Source organism: Saccopteryx leptura, chromosome 1 (genome assembly GCF_036850995.1).
Source record: "Saccopteryx leptura isolate mSacLep1 chromosome 1, mSacLep1_pri_phased_curated, whole genome shotgun sequence".
NCBI lineage: Eukaryota > Metazoa > Chordata > Mammalia > Chiroptera > Emballonuridae > Saccopteryx > Saccopteryx leptura.
Genome location: NC_089503.1, coordinates 336,636,449 through 336,660,980, shown reverse-complemented (window position 1 = coordinate 336,660,980; position 24,532 = coordinate 336,636,449). Strand labels below are relative to the sequence as shown.

The following is a 24,532-nucleotide window of genomic DNA, read 5'->3' as shown; positions in this document are numbered from 1 at the left end:
GGGAAGATCCCAGAAGGTGGTGAGTGTCCAGGGACCAGCTGCCTCCTCGCCAAGCTTCCTCCACCCATCCATCCTCCTGCATGTTACCCTCCTCCTGCCTCGAGCACAGCAGCTCTGCTTCTGGCTGCAGGGCACTGCCATCCCCTCTGCGCATGCCTTCCTGGGCTGGCCCTGGCCACCCAACAAACAGCCCCTCCACTGGATGCCATCAACAGTATACCTGGGATAACATATTTATAACCTGGACAAACTTTAGATAAGCTTTTGTCATTGTCTCTAGGCAACTTGATTGTGTCTATTATAAACTCCCTAGAGTTTTGTCAGTTTCCTCAAACTCTTTGATTACCTCTTCTCCTTAAATGAAACTTGGTATTTCTCCAACTTAATACTTTCTTTTCAATCTTTTTATTTTTTTATTTTTATTTTTTTTAATATATATATATTTTTTGTATTTTTCTGAAGTTGGAAACGGTTAAGCAGTCAGACAGACTCCTGCATGCGCCCTACCGGGATCCAACTGGCACGCCCACCAGGGGGCGATGCTCTGCCCACCTGGGGTGTCGCTCTGTTGCAACCAGAGCCATTCTAGTGCCTGAGGCAGAGGCCATAGAGCCATCCTCAGCGCCCGGGCCAACTTTGCTCCAATAGAGCCTTGGCTGCGGGAGGGGGAGAGAGAGACAGAGAGGAAGGAGAGGGGGAAGGGTGGAGAAGCAGATGGGCGCTTCTCCTGTGCGCCCTGGCTGGGAATCGAACCCGGGACTCCTGCACTTCAGGCCAACGCTCTACCACTGAGCCAACAGGCCAGGGCTCTTTGCAATCTTTTTAAATAAAACCATGCCAACCTGACCAGTGGTGGCCCAGTGCATAGAGCCCTGATCTGGGATGCTGAGGTCCCAGGTTCAAAATCCCGAGGTCACTGGCGTGAGCATGGGATCATCAACATGACTCCATGATCGCTGACGTAAGCCCAAAGGTCACTAGCTTAAAGTCCAAGGTTGCTGGCTTGAGCAAGGGGTCACTGGCTCAGCTGGACTCCCCGCCCCCCACTCAAGACACATACGAGAAGCAATCAATGAACAACTAAATTGCCACAACTACAAGTTGATGTTTCTCATCTCTCTCCCCTTCCTGTCTCTTTCTTGCTCGCTCTTGCTTGAAAAAACAAAACAAACAAAAAAAACCATGTCATTCATTCAAATAAAATTATTCAGTACCTTCTATTTGTTGGGCTCAAAAAATGCTTGTTGAATGAATAAATGGACAAATGCCTTTTTGGGTGCTACAGATTCAGAAATAAACAGGCTTAGGACAATGGTCCATCTATGGTGGTGGAAAGGATTTGTGAATATTGGAAGAGCATACTAGTTGAATATTAGTTGGGAAACAGCCACTTCTCTGACCACCCCCTGCACTGTGTCTTTCCTCCTCCCAGCTATCCGGCCTCTCCTGTGGAACCCCTAGAACACCCCACAACCTAGCAATCAAAGATGTTCACTGTTGGCTAGGTAGGGAACCTACAGTATGCTGCCCCAGAGCTGTTCTGATTGGTTGGCACCCATGCCTAGCAGTTGATTAATATTTTGACTATCACTACTGAATATGACTAAAGTAATAAGAAAGAAAATATTGGGAGAGTTGGTTCCATTCTCAGCTGTCGTGATGAGGACCAGCCTTTAAGCCTGGTCATTCAGAAAGGGCATTACATTCCCTGACCACAGTAACTGGTTAAGAAATAGGTAAATGACCCAAGAGGATGCCATGAGGTATAATAAAAGTTTTGCTGGGACCAATGATAGATATTTGTTCTTTATGATGGATGCTGAGTTGTGATTCTTGAGGGAACAGGGGCCACCACGTGAAGCCCAGTCTTGCTAGGATTTGAGAAGTGGAAAGCTCCTGGATCAAGCCATTCCAAAGTTATCCCTGCTTTCTGACTATTCAGTAATCTAAAGTAGGTAACTTTGTTTTTCTGTCCTTTTATAAAGAAGTCCCAATGCTGCGGTGAGGAAGCGAAGGAAATGCAGGTATACGAAAGAGATGGAAGATGGTGGTCTGCCATCTCAGTCCCCCACCCCCAGCTTTTTGGAGCTGGTTCTACACTCGAACCCTGGGACCTGGTCCCATTCACCCAGGTCATCATCCCTTTCTGACTTAATTTCTTACTCAGCCTGGGATAAAGTCTCTTACCTTTCAACCATCTTCTGTTTTCACCTTGCCAATCTCAAATCCTGGCCATGAGAACCATGCTCCCAGACCTATTTACATCATGGCAAACATGGAAAATGACAATCTTTGAAGAACACCTTGGGGGTAAACTAAAGTATTAGGGTGACTATATGGGTCTTGAGGATAAAAAATCCATTGCATTTTTCTTTATATTATAAAATTGTGATAAGAAAAAGTAAAATAGAAAGTCCCAGGAAAGATACAGCTTTGTATGAAACTTCAAAAACAAAAATCTTTTCAAAATGTTAAATGAGAAACTTGTGTCCTAGAACTTGCCTTTTTTATATCATGCTTCAAATGTGTTCTCAAATCCTGACTGAAACTTTGTAGTGAAAATCTCTTTAAATTCTTGAGAGTCACTATCAATGAGAAACCTTGCACATGTTGGAAATAAAAATTAAAACCATTTTTTGGAAACCTTTCAAAAATGTTAACAGTTTAAATTATATTGAAAGAATCAAATAACGTTTCTGTTTTCATTTCTACATACAAATTTCTTGTGATATCTTGCTGGCATTTCTTGTGATGAAGCAAATGGACTTCTAACCCAATAGGATTATTTTTACATCAATTATTTCCAAATAATCATGAAGCCCTAATGTGCAGAATTGCTAAAACGGTCTCCCTGGACCTAAAATAAATGCCACCATAATAGTCCACCAGCCATCACGGATAGGAGTATCCGACATGCTCATGGATATGAGTTCTGACATACTCAGCCTTCTCTAGCCTCCCGGAAGCCCCCTTCTGATCAACCACATTCAGGCCATGCACTCAGCAGCTCCGTGGGTAACTTGTCTGGGCTGGGCAGTGTCATGCTCTGCGCTTGGCCTCGCCCAGTCTCCATGGTGGAGCACCAGTACATCACGTGCCCTTGATGATGGCCATGGTGCTTTCACCTGCGGGAGCCCAGAGGTGCCACCTCCCAGGAGCTCAGAGGCATCTCTCACTGGAGGCAACAGTGCAGGACCCACTACCTGAGAGGATCACTGGCCACACAGCAGGGAGTCTTAAACAGTGGCTGGGCTCAAGGATTATCAGCACAGAGTGACCACACCACGTGTAACCTCTATCCCTGGGAATATTACTTTATCTGCTGACACATATTAAACCCCAAACTGACCACCTCCACTTCCTCACATTGCCTCATTTTCCCCTCGACTCCAGCCATCCCCACAGTGCTTCTGAAAGTCACTTAGAGATGGCCCTCTTCTTAGGGCTTGGCTCTCCACGACTTTCCTGGGGCAGCCCAAACTGTTCTCTGCCTTTTCTATCAAGAAACATCTCTCTCTTAGCTCCTGGGGCTCTACTTTCTTGAGCCTCTTCTTACTTCCTGGCCACACTTTCTTGATCTGCACGTGTCCTTATTATTTATTGAAGCCTTACTTTACCAGTTCTTGTTTTCTTCCACCCATAACACGGAAATCCCTGACCCTCTTTTTCACTCTATACATTGCTTTTATCATCACTGTTGTGTAGTCTGTCTGAGCTTCAGTTCTCAATTTCTGCCTTCTCATTGGGCCTCCATCTGAACCTCCTGACTGCACCTCCAGCTCATTATGCTCACAAGCTCCTTCTTCAACCTCGCCCCAAATCGGCTTCTCTTCTCACATCCCTGTTTCTGTTAAGGGCTCCACCATCCATTCCCTAACTGAGGCTTAAACCCTTGAAAGTAACTGTGGCTTCTCAACTGATTGGTGAATCTTGATGATTCTCCCTCCTAAATGCCTGTCAAATCCATCTCCCCTTATTCTAGGTTCTTTATCTCTCCCCTAGGTTATTACAACAGCCTCCCAACTGGCCTATCATCTTATTTTTCTTCTTCTGCCACCTTAGACAAATTACCAATTTATTCTCACAAAGAACTTCCTTGTTTATTGTTGATTAACCTAGCCTAACTTCTTCTTCTCCTTTTTTTAATATTTATTGATTTTAGAAAGAGATGAAGGGAAAGAGAAAAAAAGAGAGAGGGAGAGAGAGAGGGAGAAAGGGAGAGAGATGAGCATTGAGCTGTTCCTGAATGTGCCCTGACTAGGGATTGAACCAGCAACTTCTGTGCTTTGGGATGATGCTCTAACCAACTGAGCTATCCAGCCAGGGCAAACTTAGCCTAACTTCTTAGCTAGACATTCATGATTTGTCCCCAGCCTTACTACCTAACGTTAGTTCATTTACAGATTCTAGATATATTTGTTGAAGTCCTATATTTATGCCAGATTGGGCCAGATTTATTGCTGGAAATACAGCAATAAATGAAATCAAATTCTCAATTCTCATAGAACTTACATTCTAGAGAGGAGAGGCAGACAACAGGTAAACAAGTAAACATGTATGTTAGATCATAAGCACTCGCAGAAAAATAAAGCAGAGTAAGGGCATAGATGGTTGTGGGAATGGCATTTTAGATGGATGGTCAGGAAGTCCTTTCTGATAAGGTTGCATTTACCTAGACTTGAATGAAATGAATGAGTCTTACTGATGAATGCCCAGGGAAGAACATTTTCAGATAGAGAAAAAAGAAAGTTCAAAGTCCTGAAAGTGGGAACAGCTTTGGCAGTCGGAAAAACAGCAAAAGAGCCAGTGTGGATGAGGAGAGGGAATGAGGAAGCTGAGTGTGATCAGAGGGGCCATGGGCCCAGGTTCTGCAGGCCTCGTGGGCTGTGGTACGCACACATTATGATTTAATTCTGAATGATGTGGAAGGCACTGGAAGGTTTTGAGTGGTTGAGTGACATGTTCTAAAAAATATTACAGACAGCTGCGTGGAGAATAGCTGGGGGTGGGGGAGGTGGGGAGTGAAAACTGGATACCAGTTAGGAAGCTATTGCAATATTCTAGGCAAGAGATGGGATGGGAAGTGTTGGGGAGGTTGAGAAGTTGTCAAATTCTGGATGGAGTTGAAGGGAGTGGCGACAGCATTTGCTGATGGATTGGACACAAAGTGTCAGAGACAGAAAAGAATCAAGGATGATTCCGAAGCAATTGGAAAAATGCAACTGCCATGAACTAAGCTCTGTAAGAAGCGCGTGGGAAGAGAAGGAAGTCTATAGGAGGAGGCAAGTTCAGGTTTTGATGTATTAAGTTCGAGGTGACTGGTAGACATCCCAGTGAAGATGTCAAGTTGTCAGTTGGATATTTGAGTCTAGAATTCACAAGAAAGTTCCAGGCTAGAAAAAAATTGGGAAATTGTGTGTAATGACATTCATGTGCAGAGATCAGGAGAGATCTCTTAGGGAGACCGCAGACAGAGGCCAGTGGACTGAGCTTGGGTCACTACAACACGTAGAGATGGTGAAGAGGGCTCCGCCACGGAGACCAGAAGGTAGGATGAAAGAAAGCTAAGAGACTACAGTGGTCTGGAAGCCAAGTGCAAACAGGGTTCAACAAGGAGAAAAGTAGTTTGTGGTCTGTCTTAAAATCGTGTTTGTATGTGCAAGAGTGGGGGACACGAACTGGAGTCTAAATAAACAAGAGCTACCACAGACTGATCATGTATCATTTCCCTTACTTTTGTGTGTTTGAAATTTCTCATTAAAAAGAGTGAAAACAAAAGCAAAGAAATAATAACAAAACACAGGGAGTGAGAAACCGTGTCCAATGCTGACAGTACTGACAGGTCTATTAGGAGAATGGACTTGACCCTGTAGAGGGCATTGGTGGTAGTGACAGAGCAGGCTCAGCAGAGAGGAGAGCCTGTTGGCAGTGGCTCAAGAGAGAAGAGGAGGAAAAGATGTGGACTGAACAAGTGCAGTCACCTCTGTCTAGGAATTGTGCAGGAAGGGAATAGAGGAATGAGTCAGCAGCTGGAAGATCAAGGGGCCAGGGTGGTTGGTTGAAGATGGAGTGATTACAACCATATTTCTTCCCATGGTCCTTCACACAAGCCCTAGACAAACCTCCAAGGCACCCTTCCCCAGATTTCTGTCCACACCACCCCTACCCATTCATCCTACCCGTCCACCAGGGCCTAGGTCACATTTCACCTCCTGCATCATTCCAACTGTGTGTGATGTCTCCAATTTCTACTTTTGTGTAGAATTTTCAAGAAATTTTTATAGCTGAATTTTGGTTGTGGTTATGGTCCGACTGGGGTCTCTGCAGCCCTCATCTTCCTTGTGTAGCAGAGCACTGTGTGTGTTTATGCCGTAGATCAAGACTACACAATGTTCCCCTGACAGCTTTCAGGTGGGAAGCAGAACTTCTACAGAAACTGTAAAGTTTCTTATTCCTTTAGATCCTGGAAAACAGCATTCTGTAGTAGCAGCAAGAATAACATCTTTCACTTGCCATCTCCGCTCTCAAGACCTGGCTACAAGCACCACACACTAAGGGATCACAAACTGGTATTTATTTTTAAAACTAACAAAAGCCTCAACAATTATCAAAAGACTTCTCTTTGAAAAACATCAGAAACTGAGCGGAAGCAGGTGGGTAGGGAGGAGCGGGCTAGCTTGAGATGTGGCAAGCTCAGAGGAACTGCGCTAAAAAGATATGACTGAAACCACTACTTCCCTCACACCCTCCACCAGAGTGTATCACAGGCACTTGCTGAAGATTCTTCCTGCTGAGAAATTTCCTTCGGAAGCACTCATTTTCAGTGCAAAAAGCAAATACAAGATACTTCTAGTGAGACTTAAATATAAAAGGCATCAGAGATGGCCTCTGAAGAAACTCTTAAGAACTGAGAGATGGATTTGGTGCGTCTATTACAATGAGGCTGGAGTGACAAAATTGTGTGTTCACATGTGGCTGAACTGAGGGAGCCAACAGCAACCACACGTTAACTGAGTCTCAACAGCGTGTACAAAAGGGCATTTGGACCTCCTGCCCTAATGACTGCCGAGTACCCACGACCGCCAGGCCCAGTGCTCTGGGTCACAGAGACGACAAAGTCCCCTGTCTGGAGGGAAAACCAGGGAGACCATCGCAATCCCATGGGGGAATCTGGAAGGGTGTCTGTGGCAGGAAGGCCTCCTTGACCCTGAGGTTAGAGGAGGTCGGGGTTCCTGGGTATAGAGCAGGCATTCTGGGCATGGAAAAGAGTCACGCCGCTGTATCATAAGCAGGCATGAAATCCACACCTGCACACACAGGCTGAGGCCAGACCATGGAGGGCCTTCGGCGTCACGGGCCAGGGAGCACTTTCTGAGGATGCGTAAGAGGAGCAGGCCTGCAATTGTGAAGGATCGTGCTGGTGGCAGTGACCTAAGGGAAAAACAGACTGTCTGCCAACTTCAGAGTTGTGAAAACTGGTCACTCTCTTGGTCTGATTTGTTGTCAAAGCCAAATTCTCTTTTTCTGTGTTGTATTTGGCTATGCTTATTTTGGTACCTCAAACAGCTGAGAGTTTCACTCTATTTGACTATTTTCAAACATTCAGATCATTTCATTTTTCACCTATACACCTGTTATCACAAGAGCACAATATAATCAAGCATTGTGAGATAATTTCACTGGGGTCAACTCTGGCTATAAACAGGACGTGCAGCCAGGAAAGCAGAGCTGCTTCTTCCCTGAGGGTCTTCTTGCCTCGTTCCCACTTACCAGCCTCATCTGGAACCTGACCCATGCAGTTCCCACCACTGGTCCATGACAAAGTTGTCACCAGTTGAAGGTGACATGTTAAAGCAAAGGGCAGTGTAGCAAGTTGTTTATAAAACAAAATTTGTTCTATGTATAGGTACATCCTGTCTTCTAAACTATGCTCTACTTCCTTTTAGGGTGTTAAGATTTCCATTATTTGATGAAATGATGGCCACAAAATTTTTGGTAGATACCCGTCCACAACAAAAGAGCTGGCAGTCCCAGATCTGTGCACTGATTTTTTGAAATGTGAACTCTTCTGAGAAGCCCGGGAGGCCCTTGTTGTGAGTGCCCTCCTCACCTTGCTCATCACGCAGCGGTCACCTGATACCAGGTCCCGACAGGGAAGGGCTCACCCAGGCCCACACTGACCCGCCAGAGTGGCAGAGTTGATGACTAAGCAACAATAAGGGAAACGCTGGCCCAGTGTATAATTTTATCACTTACTGTGTTCTAATGACATCTTTTCAATTTAGCATCTTAATGAAAATATTAAACTTCTTTTCATGACCTCTGCATCATTCACATTTAAATATTTTAAAATAAGTAAACGAGTTCCTAAAAATGTATTTACTTCCCTGTTCCCAATTTCATCTCTTTATTTTAGAGGTGTTTGAAGCTTATTATTACCTGTTAGTACCAAAAGAACACCTTCAGTAGTCTGGGATCCCAGCATGGAAGCAGTCCTCCATGCAGGGGCTGTAATGAGCCTTTAGAAGAATACTGTACAACTAATAAGGCACTGGAGTTAGCGAGACCTGTTTGTGTTTCAGCGCACAACTTACTAGCAAGGTTACCTTAGGGTCACTTAACCCTCTGAGTCTCAGATTCCTCAACTACAAAATGGAATTAACAATGGTACCTACTGTATAGAGTGTTGTGTTTAGGATAGTCTTGGTGCTTGGTGAATATTCAATAATGGTAACATAGCTATCATTGTGAATAGAAGATAGTTAAAAAGTACTGCCTTTTATACAAGAATCATGTTAGACCTGCTCATCTGGCCCAATCTTGGCATTCTGTAGATGGGGGAGGGGAGAAACCAGTTTTAGAGAAAACACAGAACCCCTGAGAGGGGCTAAACTTGGTCCCCGGGCCTAGCCCAGAATTTTCTCCATCACATTAGCTTTCTCTACCTGGAAGTATACGGTTCTTCATTTCCAAGTTTTCTGACCAGAAAAAACTATACACATATTTCAAAACCAGTGGTATGTATCATTTAAACATTTAAAGATGGCAAATTTGATACTACAAAATGCACAGTCAACAAAAAAGTGGTAGGTCATAAATTCATCATTTTAGAATATTTATTGCTGAGTATTCTAAATGAATTAAATGCATTAAAAGTAATATAACAAAATACCTACCCATATAATAGAGTGCTAAAATGAGGTGGATGAACAGATTATACTTAAAATCATGTAAGTGTGTTTTTCCCCACCCCAATAACAAAAGGTGCAAACTGTATCCCTCATGCCAATCAAATTTCTTGGTTTCTCAGGAAGAAAAAAAAGAGGACTTCCCAGGTCTTGATGCTAGTCTTTCTAATGTAACACACCCAGATAGACTGACTGTGTTGGGTGTGGCTGACAGCAGCAGGATCTGATGAGAGCAATGGAAGGGACACAAAAGCATCAGTTAAATAAAAGGATACAAAGGCATCATCACCAGTAAAACAAAGTAGATACACTTTCAGTTATTTTGAATCAGTAGTTTTATTACAACATACACTGACACACAATTAGAGAAGGAATGTCCTGACATTTCTGAGCATTTCACGGAAAGCACGTGTCACCATCCAGGCAGTAAAGTCATCCACATCTTTCCAATGCAATGCAAAAGCTTTTGTGGTAACTTGGAAAAACAAAGTTTTCTTATTCTTGTCTATAAAACCTCAGTGTCAAAAAATAGTTATATTGAGTGAGCTGAGAATGGAAGTGTTTCCTTCCTGATGTTCCAAATCCTGGCTCTAGACTCCCTCCCCCTGACTTTCTAGATGACGTTTTATGATATTGCAGATGACAAGAGTGTTCAGGGGATAGATGGGTCTACTTACAAGGCCAACTTCGCTATAATTGAAAAGAAAGAAAAACTTAAGAAAAGTTAACTGCTGAAAAATGCACAAAGACAAGGAGAAAATATCTAAGTGTATTAAAAATGAGATGCTCTTTTCACATGACTCATTTAAAAGGTTACAATTACCATAAACATTTTACTCCATTAAAGATCACTGGCAAAAGCTTGCTTTTACATCAGCAAAAGGGCCCTGAATTACCCAGGCTCAGGAGAGCAACTCATAGTGGTGAAAGGAGTCACTAAATCTGGTGAAGCAGACATCACACTATTTGGAGCTTCATAGGCATTTTTTTAGATCCACTTTGTACGAGACGCTATAGATAAAATCTTGACAAATTTCCATCTTTTACAGTCCTTGTGGCAGTTGGGTGTTTTAATCTCTTCAGCGCCCAAGCACACAAAAGTACTCCTGGAAAGAAACATTAAACGGCATTTTGGATAAATTCACTATACATGACATAACGTGGGCACAACAAAGGAAAACGCCCTAGCATGACGCTACTATTTCATAAAGAAAAGCACTGCAGGAGAAAACTTGGTTTAAAAACATTTAAATTCAGATGAATATAAATACATTTTTGGTTAATCTGTGCCATGACATAGAAATCCTGTCAGATATTCGGTCTACTAGGAAAGTTATTTGCATTTGCATTCTGACTACATTAGAAGAATATACACTGTTGCATATACTCACATATATATGCATAGACATATATAAAATTCAGATCATGGAAAAAAATTTAAATATACATACTTAAAACTTGTACCTCTAATCCAGCTACTTCTCAGTTCCTTCACAAACCAATCAGAAGTTTCTCAACAATGGCAAATGACCAATTAGCTGCTCTTTAAATCCATTATCCACTAGTAAACATTTTACAATTCAGACATACAACAGAAATAGTATTCCTAGAAAAAAATGGAGATGGCATTCTGGCTTTGAAAAGAAATACCCTGGCTTCCCAGATGTTTAGTTCCTACAGATTCTGCTCTTGCCTCTGCACTTACGTAGCAGTGGGAGAGGATTTTCTAGGGGGCATTCCAGTCCACTGACAGTACTTTCTAATCAGAGGAGTCAGCGGGCATTTCCCTTGCCGGTTAGTTCAAGGGAACTAACACCGCATTGCTTGTGTTTGATGCCACTCCTATAATCACAGTGAGTTGTGTGTTTTAATATTAATTTACAATGTGCTGATACCACTGAGGTGAAAGCAGTAGCCCCAGTATTTAAAAATATGTCTCCCAGGAAACAATACGTAAAGAAGCTGGTGGTGCACATCTAAGTTCTTCTACGGAGGACTTCAAACCCACTGCCAGAACAGACACATTAGAGATCTGTTAGTGTAGTGCAAACAGTAGAAGCAGGTGAAAATACTCAATATTCTTTCTTCAGAAAAGATGCCATTCACAAAAATGGACCTTTACTCTTTTACATTTCCAAAAGAACTTCTTAAAATAATAAAGCCAGACCAAGTCGATTAATAGTACAATACTTAACAACCTTGTCATTTGTATTTGAATACAAGAATCTCAGAAATGGAGGAAATCCATGATAAGTGATAAGAAGAATGTTTAATGCCACTGCTTAACTTTTTTAAAAGGAAAATTTATCATAGCTGAAATACAGCTTCTAAAAAATACAGTGTTCTAGGTGCTCACAGTTCCAGATTGCTAACTTTATAAAATAAAGGTAGACGTTATCTATATATAAACAAGGCCTCTTTTTCATTGATTTCAATCTTGTTCAAACCTTTGGGTATTTCAATCTTCGGATTCCACAAGGTAAGGCTGAGTTTCTCATATGTAAGTAAAATGTTTAAGTCCATGATGTATTTATTGTAGCACTAAGAAAACAAATGCATCAAATATTTACAGGCTGGCTACAATACTTTTCTTTAAAAAAATTCAAATGTGTATCAACATCAAGACACATTCTTTGTTGAACTTCTCTGGCTGTAAGTGGGGCAACAGCATTTTTTTCTCACTCATCTTTCCTCTCAATCCTGAAGTCAGAGGCAGGACTTAGGTCAAAGGGCGCGGTCTTTTGGGAGGTGGTGGAGGCATGAGCTCCCTGTCAGGGTCCAGATGATGCTTCCGTTTCTGTCCCTGAGAAGCTGCTACACATCTGTCAATGAACTCAAACAGCATCTCCTTGGTGACAGGGTTTGAGATGCTGTTGCACACAGCTGTGGACAAAGGGAGACACGTGTGTCACGTGAGGGTTAGTTAAGGCAGCTGACTCACCTCAGGGAGATGAGAAAGGGAAAGGTTTTCATCCCAGTATGCTAAACACTTCCATTTCACCTACAGGAGTGACCTGCTTCAGATTCAACTGTTCTCCCTCCCCGAGCCCCAAATGAGTGTTTTCCTGGTGGCTATTCTTTACTGTGCTACTACCGTATTTCCCTACGTATAAGATGCACCTTTTTTCGAAAATTTTGGGGTCTAAAAATTTGGGGCGTCTTATACAGTGGTTGTGGTTTTTTCACTCACATTTTCTGCTTTTTTGTGCTTGTTTTTGTGTTCATTGTTATAGATAAATAAAACTTGAGTTTAGTAACTTCATGTAATACATTTTTTCCCCAAAATTTCAGGGCCTCAAATTAAGGTGCATCTTATACATGGGAAATATGGTAATTTTAAACCAAGTACTTGGGCTATAAGCAAGCATGTATTCACTATGGTTTTCTACCCCCCAAAACAGTTTTTACAGGATTTTAAGCACAGTCAACCAAAATTCCTACAAGAGAAATGAGCTCTAGTCCTCAGTTCTTCTCTCAGAAACCAGTCCACACCGAGAAGCATGGAACTCAGCACCGGCCTCCGTTCCCACCGAACAGGCAGGCTGCAACTGCAGTGGCAGGTAAGGTTTTTGTATTGTAATAACTTGGTTGAAGTAAAGTATTGTAAAAAAAAATTACTAATACTGTAAATAAAGCAACTTTTCTTACGTGATCAAATGTAGTACCAGCCTTTTAAACTTTATGTACCTACAGTATTTGGTTTTAGAAAAAAAAGGACACTGGCTCTTATTCTTTCAAAATTAACTCGTCTCCTCAACATGTCTGTTCATTCCAACAGAACCTTTAAATGCATAAACAGTAAATGTTCAGCTGAGAAACTCAAACTGGCCATTTCTATTTTCTCATAAGCTTATCATATAATCATCATCATCAGTGACTGAGGACTCTAAAACTACACGAGTCCATTAACCTTTCATCTTGGTTTTTATCTGTGTTTCTTTTTAACTCCACTATAAATGCAATCCAGAGTAACAACTGCTCCTTCTACTTTACCTTATAAACTTTATTAATCTGTGTTGTCCCCATGAAGGAAAATTACAATTCTGAATTACCAGAGAGTCCCTGTTGCACCCAAAGGACACGCTGAAGGACAGCATAGTGGGTTTCAGGGTTTCTTTTGTTTTGTTTTTTTAAATAGCTTTCATTTACTTTGCTCTCCATTGTTTATAAAACTATTTTAGGAGCTAGAAATTACTCTCCCCTGCTAATTTTGTCTTTTACCATCTGGCAAACAATGGTTGCTATAGTTTTCAATAGAACTGAAATTAGCATGGCTTTTGTTGTTGTTGTTGTTGTTCAACAAATGCAACTTGTATATAGCCCGTTATCCTGCCCTTTAAACTTCTCTCTTGGACACACGAACACAAGCCCGCAGAGGTCTCTAGAAAGAGGAGAACCCAGAAACCAACTGGAGCCAGCAGGGTGCAGAACTGACACAACCCTGACCCCAGTAAGCAAGAACAGGGGTCCACATGACTCTGACCACCAAGCAGAACAACAGAGCACACTTAGGTTCTAACACCATAACTTTTTTTTTTTTGATGTAACAAGCTTTGGTAGGTTGTCACACTCACCCATGGCAGTGTTGTAGGCATTAGGAAAATTTTTGTCTGTTCTCTGTCTCATGAAGGCCCAGCTGTTGTTCTCGAATTTGCATTCTATAATTTTGTTGTCATACTGTTTTAGCTCTTTTGTCACCTGTTTTAAAAGAGAATTGAGGAAAATATTTAAACCATTTGAGAGGCTTTTTGCTTCTACTATGTGACAGATGCATTAGAAAATGCCGAAAACACCTCAGGAACTCTTCATGCACGACTCTTTTGTCATCTGAGGTGTCTAATCAAGCCTAAGGCTACAGAAAGCACTACCTTGTACACATGCTCATAATCCAACATTTTATAAACAGTTGCGAAAATGGCTGTCAATATATAGCAGCTAAAAGAAGCTAAGCAGAAATCAGCCAATTCTGGACCAAAGGCAAATATGTTGCCATGGGGATCAGTGTCTTCAATATTGTTTGTGTCCCTCTGGCTTTCAGAAATTGAGTCTGTTGCTTATGTTTTATCAACTTCCAGAACAGTCTAAATTCCTACATCAAAACTCAAGAAATGCCATCTACTAGTTATAAGAAAGAGTTACACATAAAAAGTAACAATGGAATCCCATTCAGATAATGTGCAGCCTATATATCTTGCTTTTCAAGCAGTGATAATTACCCCCCAAATCTAATCTTTAGGGTATTTATCCTTTCCCTTTCCAAACTTATATGAATTTAAAGATGAAGCTAGTTTTGATTTTAGTTGGTAGGTTTTTGGCTACTTCAACTCAGATGATTAAATATGGATTACAACTTATTCTATCAAAGCTAACAAGTATCCATGGTAACTATAAAACCTTTTAAAAGATATTTCATCAGACTGTGAGACTGGTTTTCATAAATAGGAACCTAAGCTTATCTTTGCAGTTTTCAAATCAAATGCCAGTCATGGTAATATTTTAATTCTGTCCTCGTCTTTCTCAGCTAACAACTTTTCCTCACAATATGGTAGATTGCAATCATTTAACTTCATTAGCATTATTTGAAACGCTTTCATTTTTCTACCCATATTCACTACCACCTAGAAATATGAAGGGAAGTAAATTTTAAAGATGCTTTCAATTCATAGATTAAGAAATGCATGGCTTCATAAAAACTTTCAAATTGTATTCCTTTTCTCTTAATGAGTATTACCCTTGATTGCACTATTTGCATTTTCAACAAATCCATCGTGTCCAATATATTCAGTGGCTCTGGAACCAAACCTGCCCAAAACAGTGATGCTTCACTTAACAAACTTGCTAAATTAATTCTCAAATATTCATTTCCTTGCTTCCTAGGGATCCACCTTCTTTTATTATACATTATCTATATTTAAGTATTAGGCAACTCATTCAGTTAAGTAACCCATTTATATCGTATATTAAACCATACGTAGCATCTAACACATAGAGTTTCTAAACCTTTCAGTTTCCATTTTCTAATTTCTAAAACGAGCAAAGGAATTCTGAGACACTGGAAAAATAATAAGTGAAAGTGCTTGGCACATAGTAGCAAACCAGTAAACTTCCTAATTGAATAGGAAAATAAGATTTGGAAGTCAAACACAGAGGTGTGAGTGTGTGTGTAAACCTTCTGAGGAAATTCACTAAAGAAACTAGGATGACATGAAAAGGTCCATTTTGGAAACAGCTGTCAAGAAAATTATATCATATGCATTTTATAAGAATGATTTGCTATCTACAATATACAGTATATACTTTTATTGACTAGCAGTTGTATTAAGTCTTTATCATATAACCTATCATTCTGTGTTCCTAGTTTCAGAACTGCAATAAATGATGTGTTGCTCAATCTGATGACAGCAATTAAGAACTATTATTAAGTATCTGTGTATCTACTTGGGCATGTATTAACAACCCAGAAAACAGAGCTTTCCAAAAAATGTATATACCTTCCACTATACTTACCAAAACCTATTTCCATGTTCAAGAATAGTACATTGCCTTTCATTGATCACACCAGTGATATTGTCAAGATGGACACACTGCAAGGTACTCATTTAGTTAGGTGATTGAATATATTTAACTGATAAAAATAATACCTCTCATATGTGCACAAATTAAGACAGTTTTCACTAATGGTCAGATCAAGAGAATGAATGGCATACAGAGGAGGAGTTTAATTTTAGTATCAAACAAATTCTAATTTGTTACTATGACAATAATCATCCTCAGCCAATTACATATTATTTACTAAAACAGGACCCCATTAGGGCTTCTCTAATAAACTCTGGTTATCCTAGTTTGAGTTAAGAAGGTCTTGATAATAATATTTAGAAATCAGGATTTCACATTTGTATCCATAATTACATTAGACTAATGATGTTTTACTATTTTTAAAAAGAAGAGCAATATGCAGTGTGTTTATATTGAAAAGTATATTTTTCATATGTCCATTTTATTGAGTAGCACACTTTATATACTATTTGAATTTACTAATAATCTAGGGTTAAGAAACAGTCAGATGAAACCAAATATAGTACCTCTGAGATTTTAAATTAGCAGCTCAATGATAACATCTGGAATGAAGGGCCCAAAACAAAGGTAGGTAAAATCACTGTTGTTCCACTCTACACTGTTTTCACAGAATACTCTTTGTAACCTAGATGCTAGGCACACTACCAAGTCACAAAAAGCAAAGCATCAGTGTGTGGATCGAGAAAAAGAAAATACCTACAAAAAAGGGTTTCCAGTGGCTAACTTAGGCTCATATTTTAAAAAGAAAAGCAAACAAACAGCCTCACCAGGCAGTGGTGCAGTGGATAGAGCAATGGACTGGGATGCCGAGGACCTAGGTTAGAGACCCCGAGGTCGTCAGATTGAGCGTGGGCTCATCTGGTTTGAGCAAAAAGCTCACCAGCTTGGACCCAAGGTCGCTGGCTTGAGCAAGGGGTTACTCGGTCTGCTGAAGGCCCGCGGTGAAGGCATGTATGAGAGAGCAATGAACTAAGGTGTCGCAACGAAAAAGTGATGATTAATGCTTCTCATCTCTCTCTGTTCCTGTCTGTCTGTCCCTATCTATCCCTCTCTCTGACTCTCTCTCACTGTTCCTGTAAAAAAAAAAAAAAAAAAAAAAAGGGCAAACAACCAACCTAACAAGCAACCCTCCCTCCCCCAGCTAGCCTACTAGCCATTTCTACACACGGGCCTTTAATGCAAACTGCACTTAAGGGAGAAGCCTGCACTAAATTACCAGCCTACTGTTTCTGCCAGCTGAGCCAACCCTTATAAAAGAGTTCCTGGAATCATATTTCAACCAATAGGACTAAGTTTTCGCCACCCAATTGAAGCTATGCAGCTATATATATCCTTTTCATCAGCTTCATCACTAACCAATCAGAGCTTCTCCTTTCTGACCAGTCAGGACTGTACCTTCTGGAACAATCAAACTGTGAGATTTGGAGTCCTCATTTACATGATGGCTGACCAATCAGGGACCAGAGGTGTGGACTTCTGTCTACATAAGTCATCTCCTGCTCTGGCTCTGGGAGTATACTTTCCCTTTCCACTAAAGACTGTATTTCCCTAGCTGGGGCGGAACACTGAAGATGTCTCACCAGAGCAGAATGGAGCAGACCAGTGAGGGCAAAGCAGACTGCACGGAGGAGAGCAGAACAGCAAGGAGCAAAGTACAGCTGTCTAGCTCAGCAAGTTTCAACCTTTTCTTATCTCATGATGCACATATAAAACTACTAAAATTCCATGATACAGCAAAATTTTTTTTTTTTTTTTTGCCGATCTGACAATAAAAAGGTATAATTTTGATTCATTCACACCAAACAGCTATTGTGTTGGCTGCTGTCATGTTTTCATTTGACAATACAAGGGGGGAAAGGTCAGTGTCTCTGACTAAACAGGTACTGCATGTTTAAACATTCTTGTGGCGCAGCAGTTGAAAATCACTGATCTAGCTGGCTAGGGGCCTTGCCAGTGGTGGGTTCAGCTGGTTCACACCGGTTCAGCAAAACTGACACCTAATTTTTGGTTGAGTTAAGCAAACCGGTTGTTAAAATGGCACTTGTAATCAAGGTTCTCTCTAAAGTGGGCACCTGGGTAGCCCGTCCAATGTGGAAATCACAAGTTTACATTCCTTACTCATTTTAAACGTTCATCTACACAGCAATGTTCTAAGCACCCATAGTAATGTTCATACCATCCACAGGTGAAAAAATAATTGTGAGGACACCAATCAAGAAGCAATGTGGAAATATCTTAAATAATGGTTTTATTGTTTTTTGGTCAGGTATTATTTAATACTTTTTCATTAATATTTTTAACTTTTTCTTATAATCTAGTTTTGTGTACTTTTTTATTGTCCTTATTTAAGTTTTAAATACATGAAATGATAAACTACCTTTCGGTATATCTTTTTTTATACTTAAAATGGTCATCAGGACAGAGATCCGGTTGTTAAATTATTTGACTCCCACCCCTGCTGGTATCCATGCTGTTCATAACCATGCTGTAACCCAACTGACCTGGTTCACATTGAATAAAGTTTCCTTTTTCACTGCACCCCAAACTGGGGGATTCCAGTGGAGTTGAATTGGTACCAACAACCATTGGTTGACACCCGCACAGAGCAGGCAATGATACGATTCAATTTTTAGTGGTGGGACAGAAGCCTCTAGATTACTGTCCTTGCTCTGTGCAGGCTGTTTGGATATTAAGAGCTTTATCTTTCTTTTAGAGAAACTGCACAAAGGGTTGAGAGGAGGGGGATTTCTCTGACTAATTTGCTCAAGAGACACTTTAAATTAATATCCTTAGAACTGGAAAGCTACCAGTTAGTTTTTTTTAAACTTCCAATTTAAAAATAGTTTTAGATTTATAAAAAAGCTGTAAAGATAGTATAGAGAGTACCAGTATTCCAGTCACCCCTACCTAATATTTGTATTTTACATATCATTGTACATTTATCTTCTTTAAGAAATTAACATTGGTACAACACAATTAATTAAACTGCTGACTGTATTCAGACTCCATCAGTTTTCCCACTGTCTTTATTAAATGTTCAAGGATCCAATCCAGAAAACCTCATTGCATTTAGTCATCATGTCTCCATGTTCTCTTCTAATCTGCGATAGTTTTTCAGACTTTCCTTGACACTTTTCCAGTTCTAGTCAGATATTTTGTAGGATGTCCCTCAATTTGGGGTTTTCTGATATTTTCTTATTAGACTGAGGTTATTGATTTTGGGGGAAAAATGCAAAAGAAGTTAAGTGCCCTTCTCACTGCATAATATCTGGGGGTATACGGTATCAACATGGTTTATTACTGGTGATTTTTACTCAGACCACTTAGTTCAGATGGTGCCTGCCAAGTTTCGCTACTGTAAAGTTACTACTTTTATCCTTTTTCTTTTATACTCTTTCGCTTAGTTACAAGTCACCATGTACAGCCCCACTCAACAAAAAGGGAAGTAAACTCCACTTCCTGTAAGGAAGGGTATCAAGGAATTTGTGGACATTTACTAAAACTACCACAGAAATTAATAAGTTTCTTGAAATAGCTATCTGAAGGCTATACAAAATCCTGTTTCACCTTAAACTTTCGCTCATTAATTTGGGCATTCATCCATGAATCCTGCCTGTAGCAATCATCGCTGTGTACTAATGGAATATTCTACTTTCTTTATTCCTTCTACATTATCTAGAATTTCTGTAGGGAAAGTCTGTCCCTTCTCCATTTATTTATTTGCTTATTTATATCAGTATAGACTCATGGATATTTATTATATTCTTTAGTTTACAATAAAATACCACTGTCATTTATTTTGTTGCTCAAATATTTCTAGTTTTGGCTACTGGGAACTCTCTCCAGTTGACTGCTGTGTCCTTTTAACTTGCTTCCATTTTTACTTACAAAATAAATATATTTTTAGCATTTACTTTCTAGCAATACAAGATACCACTCCAGGCTCATTTTGTATTTTCTCTGCTCCAGTCTTGGAGTCAGCCCTGGTCCTCTACCAGAACTGTATAGAAACAAAATTACTCTTCAACAGTTCAGGCTATGCTAATAAGCAAGTATTGCCACTCCTGTTTTAATCAGAATTTAAAATTATTATTGAGAGAAGGACAAAGAGGAAGAAAGGAAATTAGAGTGAGAATGAGTAAGAAAAAAAGACAATGAAACTATAAATACAAATATGTTTGTATTTAGAGATTTCTACCCCATCTTTTGTGAACTGCTCTCTGGAGCTAAACAAAGCGGCCCGTTTTTTCTTTTCTAAAGTTATCATTTTACTTTCTGATAATTCAAGTTCTACTTCTATAGTGTGACGGAAGGTAGATTTCAAAAACATTTATGAGAAGATGAAATCAAACAAAACTCTTATTTTTATGTAAATAACTCAATTTCTAGCACAACAAAGGCAGAAAAAATAAAACAAGTGAATCAGAAATAAAACAGAATTATAAAAGTTTTTCTTTATGATATAAGAACTATATAAACAGCTTTAATTTGAATTATTAGATATTTTAGAATTACTACATTATATTAGGGCCCTGATACTTTTAGAAAGTACTATATTTCCCCATGTATAAGATGCATCTTAATGTGGAGGCCCAAAATTAAAAAAAGAAATGTATTACATAAAGTTATCGAACTCAAGTTCTATTCATCTACAACAATGAGCGCAAAAACAAGCATAAAAAGCAGGAAACGCGAGTAAAAATAACCTACAACCACTATTTAAGATGCACCCAGTTTTTTTTTTTGTTTTTTTTTTTATTCTTAATTTTTCTGAAGCTGGAAACGGGGAGAGACAGTCAGACAGACTCCCGCATGCGCCCGACCGGGATCCACCCGGCACGCCCACCAAGGGCCACGCTCTGCCCACCAGGGGGCGATGCTCTGCCCCTCCGGGGCGTCACTCTGCCACGACCAGAGCCACTCTAGCGCCTGCGGCATAGGCCAAGGAGCCATCCCCAGCGCCCGGGCCATCTTTGCTCCAATGGCGCTTTGGCTGCGGGAGGAGAAGAGAGAGACAGAGAGGAAGGAGGGGGTGGGGGTGGAGAAGCAAATGGGCGCTTCTCCTATATGCCCTGGCTGGGAATCGAACCTGGGTCCCCCGCATGCCAGGCCGACGCTCTACCGCTGAGCCAACTGGCCAGGGCCGCACCCAGTTTTTATACTCCAAATTTTTCCCAAAAAAGTGCGTCTTATACATGGGAAAATACAGTATATTCATTTACTGAACTATATAGTTGCCCTTTTAAAAAATATGCTAGACTATACCTACCACTTAAAAAGAAAAGTTCCTGCACTAAAATCTATGCATGTTTGTGCCTCTATAATGAAGAACAACTGTGCAAATAACACACCTTGCATTTGGCAGGTTAGAAACACAGCAGCAGGGAGTCTGGCTCAGGCATGAGGGGTCTTCAGAGCCCTCCAATCAGCTAATGAAAGGAGCCAATAAGAAGAAAGTAGCTAAAACTCTGCCTTATTTAACCTCAAAGTAATGACAAGCACAACTTCCAGACATGAAATGCCCATTGAACATTAGGTTATTACCTTCTAATAAAATCAGTTAGTCATAGTTATTCAAAATATAATAAATATTCATATAAAATAACCACATAGATAAAACAACATGTAGTGATGGTGATTAGTGGATGATAGAATTAGAATGAACTTTTCTCTTGTTTTGCTGTATTTTCCAAACTTTCTACATTATACATATTTAACTTTAAATTTTTTAAATAATAAAATCTTTCTAAGATATACTGTATTTCATAAAAAATGATAAACATCAGCCTGGCTTTTGTTATAGAGGTACAAAACAATAAAAAGAGATAAACATTTAAGTATAAAACAAAAAGCCTTGGGTACGGGGCCCAGTTCACGAACTGTGCGATGCAGTGCCCCAGAGCGCGGCCACTAACTGACAGAAGCACTGGAGGGATACTTTAAAATTTTAAGGAAACACAGCAGTATGTGTTGGACACCAGGCAAACCACTTGCTGGGAGTAGTTCACAGTTCTGATGTGGGATTCCTTTAAGTAACATCGTATCTTTGCAAAGCTGAGTGTTTGGCAGTTACTGTGACAAAAACCAAGTATCACAAAAATTAGTGTGGAACAGTAATGAGACTGGCGGTATACAATCTGATCCCAAGGTTTGAGAAGTTTAACAGTCCTTAACACATGCCAAATTGTTAGGACATAAACACTTAAACTGACTGGATCTATCCACTTCATAAATGGAACTTGTATTTCTTGTGGCTTAGAGGTGCTGCAGATGGAGCAAAATCAAAGAAATTTAAACAACCTCTGCCCTAAATTCTTTTAATTCATCATTTCCCAGATCCGAGTCTCAGAACCCACCCATTGCCTTATATGTGGCATTTAGTAGAAGCCAAAGTAGTAAAAAACTCTGCTTATCTTTCTAGCTCGTATAAATTGCCTTAGAGCACTCTACACCTTTCCTTTATATATATTATTTATCACAATTTGTAAACACAGTTATCTGTTGATTATTTAATATATATCAACCAAAATAGTTAATAATTACTGAATCCTTACTAGGTGGTGAGTGCTGTTCTAAGTGCTTTACATGGATTGATTTAATGCTCACAACAACTCTAAGAAGTAATCCTGTTTTTACAGATAGGGAAGCAGAGTCACAAATTAGTTCATTTGATTCGGATCTCACAGCTAGTAAGTGGCAGTGAAACATATTATATCCTTGCTAGGTTTTCTAAAACAGTATCTAATTTAATCTGACTGAGAATACAATGAGATTTTCAAATGTGAACACTGTGGCCCAGAGAGTTTACGTAACTTGAATAAGGATACAGAACTAATTTGTGTTGGTGTCACAATTCAAATTCTACGCCTTTGTGAATCAAACTTGTGTTCGCTTTTCCCTAAGAATATAAGCTGTAAATTGAAAAAATATTAATGGAGGTAAAAGTAGACTACATTGTGGATGCTCTTACTTCTTGGGTAATAAACTGTAATTTAAGTAATTATTTCCAAGAATTACTTCCACTTGGGAGAGTCTATGGGTGGAAGATGAAGTGATGTGTGACGGGTGAAGGGAAGAAGGGCATAATGTATCGGCTTAAAGCACAACGTCTATCAAGTTTCTTTTCTTTCACTTTCCAAATGCACACCACTCTGACCTGCATTGTCTCTGCTGTTTGCTATTCCAGTTGCAGCCCAAACCACAAATCATAGCAAATTGCAGAATTTCTCAATCATTAAGGATTTACAATAGGTTAATTTTAAAATGGGCTGCACTTCACAGCTGCAAAGCTTTTGTCTGATTTCTAGAGCAAATGAGAAGTTGTTACTGGACTGAACAATCTTTTCCATGGGCGTGACTAGCAAAAGGAAAAGGTCACATGGACAAAACAGGTAGCTCTGCCAGGTGAGGTGAGGTAATGACTTACTACAAAGACTGTTAAACAATGGCACAATGTATCACTCCCTGTCTATTTAGTACAAAGCATGATGAGAATTATAAGCAGGTCATGGACTCAGTGCGTGCTAGGGATAACAAACACGATGTGCAACCAAGGGAAGCTTTATAATCTACCATTAACACGGGGAGGAGGCTAATTTGCAATATGCATATCTAACACTTGTTTTTCTTTCTAAATGGTTTTAAGTGTGATGGCAGACTTACCTGATGTTGCTTGTTACTTAAGATGTCTTTGCCACAACTAATGCAAATAAGTAAGTCATAAAGTACATCTGTCAGATTGAATTTGATAGATGGTCTATCTACTTCTGGTGGTAACAAACACCTACCTTAAAATCATTTTAATGATCATTAAATACCCAGCTTAATGAAGTTCGTACTACACTGAATCTAATGTTTGAGCTAGGTAACTCATTAAGATGTCAGTGCATGGTTCAAATTTATCTCAATGAGTCCTTCATTTACTTTCCAAGGACCTGCTAACACTTTGAACCCAATAACATTCATTTTATAAATTTCTTTAGCAACGTGTCCAGTAATATGTAACTTGATCTCCTTTCTCTCACTCATTTTAAACCCAGCTCTTCAACTGTGCCCTCTTTAGAGACCTCAAGAGAACTGCCCTCTAGATATACATCTACATGGCATGTGGCAGTAATCCAAAATGCTACAATAATAAGTGAAGATTTCTTTCCTGTTCTGCCTACCACTTAGAACACTAACAAAAATGTTGAAGTTCTTCCCTTTTGATCATCAACTCTACAAGATGACTCAATTTGCTCCAGCAGCACTAACAGGCACCAGAGCCCACTGCCCAATAGACCGTTGAGTCATTAGCTGAGTCTGAAGAACTCCTTAGTTTAGTGACCAAGCTTCTACAGTGCCTGGAACCCAGCTATGTAAACAAAGCTTTCCAGAATTCCTTTCTTACAAGTCGGCACCTCAGGTTAGAGCAGGCACCCGCTGTGATCTTCCAGCCACAGCAGAGGAATCTGCTTCTGGTAGGTCCGATTGGCAATTTAGTCATTCTTTCACTTTCTGCCGTGTACAATGCATTTTATTTTTATATATGCTTTCTCAACAATTATATTTCTTCTTCTTTGAGAGAGAAATCCTGGCATTATCAACAAAGGCATTACATAAATACAGAGTGATAATAACACTGCTCAGAACCCTAAGGGGTTCTATTTTGTGTCTCCATGTACTATCTGAATGACATTCACAATGGGACTTATTTAAATCTACTTCATCAGCTTCAGGTATTGCGGTTATCACAAACCATTCAGACAATGCTGACAGTTTGAGAATGA

The 24,532-nt window shown here is 39.9% G+C and overlaps 1 protein-coding gene and 1 non-coding gene across 2 annotated transcripts in view; both read right to left on the bottom strand.

The window, feature by feature from the left end:
* Positions 1–732: 732 nt before the first annotated feature.
* On the bottom strand, positions 733–808 carry TRNAF-GAA (transfer RNA phenylalanine (anticodon GAA)). The gene has a single exon. It is a non-coding gene; the product is annotated as a tRNA-Phe (tRNA).
* An 8,697-nt stretch (positions 809–9,505) lies between these two features.
* RNGTT (RNA guanylyltransferase and 5'-phosphatase) overlaps positions 9,506–24,532 on the bottom strand; it is a 270,093-nt gene continuing 255,066 nt past the window's right edge. The window contains exons 15-16 of the mRNA XM_066358895.1: positions 13,763–13,886; positions 9,506–12,071 (exon numbers count right to left, since the gene is read on the bottom strand). Coding sequence (XP_066214992.1) covers positions 11,908–12,071; positions 13,763–13,886 — 288 coding nt within the window. The 3' untranslated portion in view covers positions 9,506–11,907. The remainder of the gene's footprint in view (positions 12,072–13,762; positions 13,887–24,532) is intronic.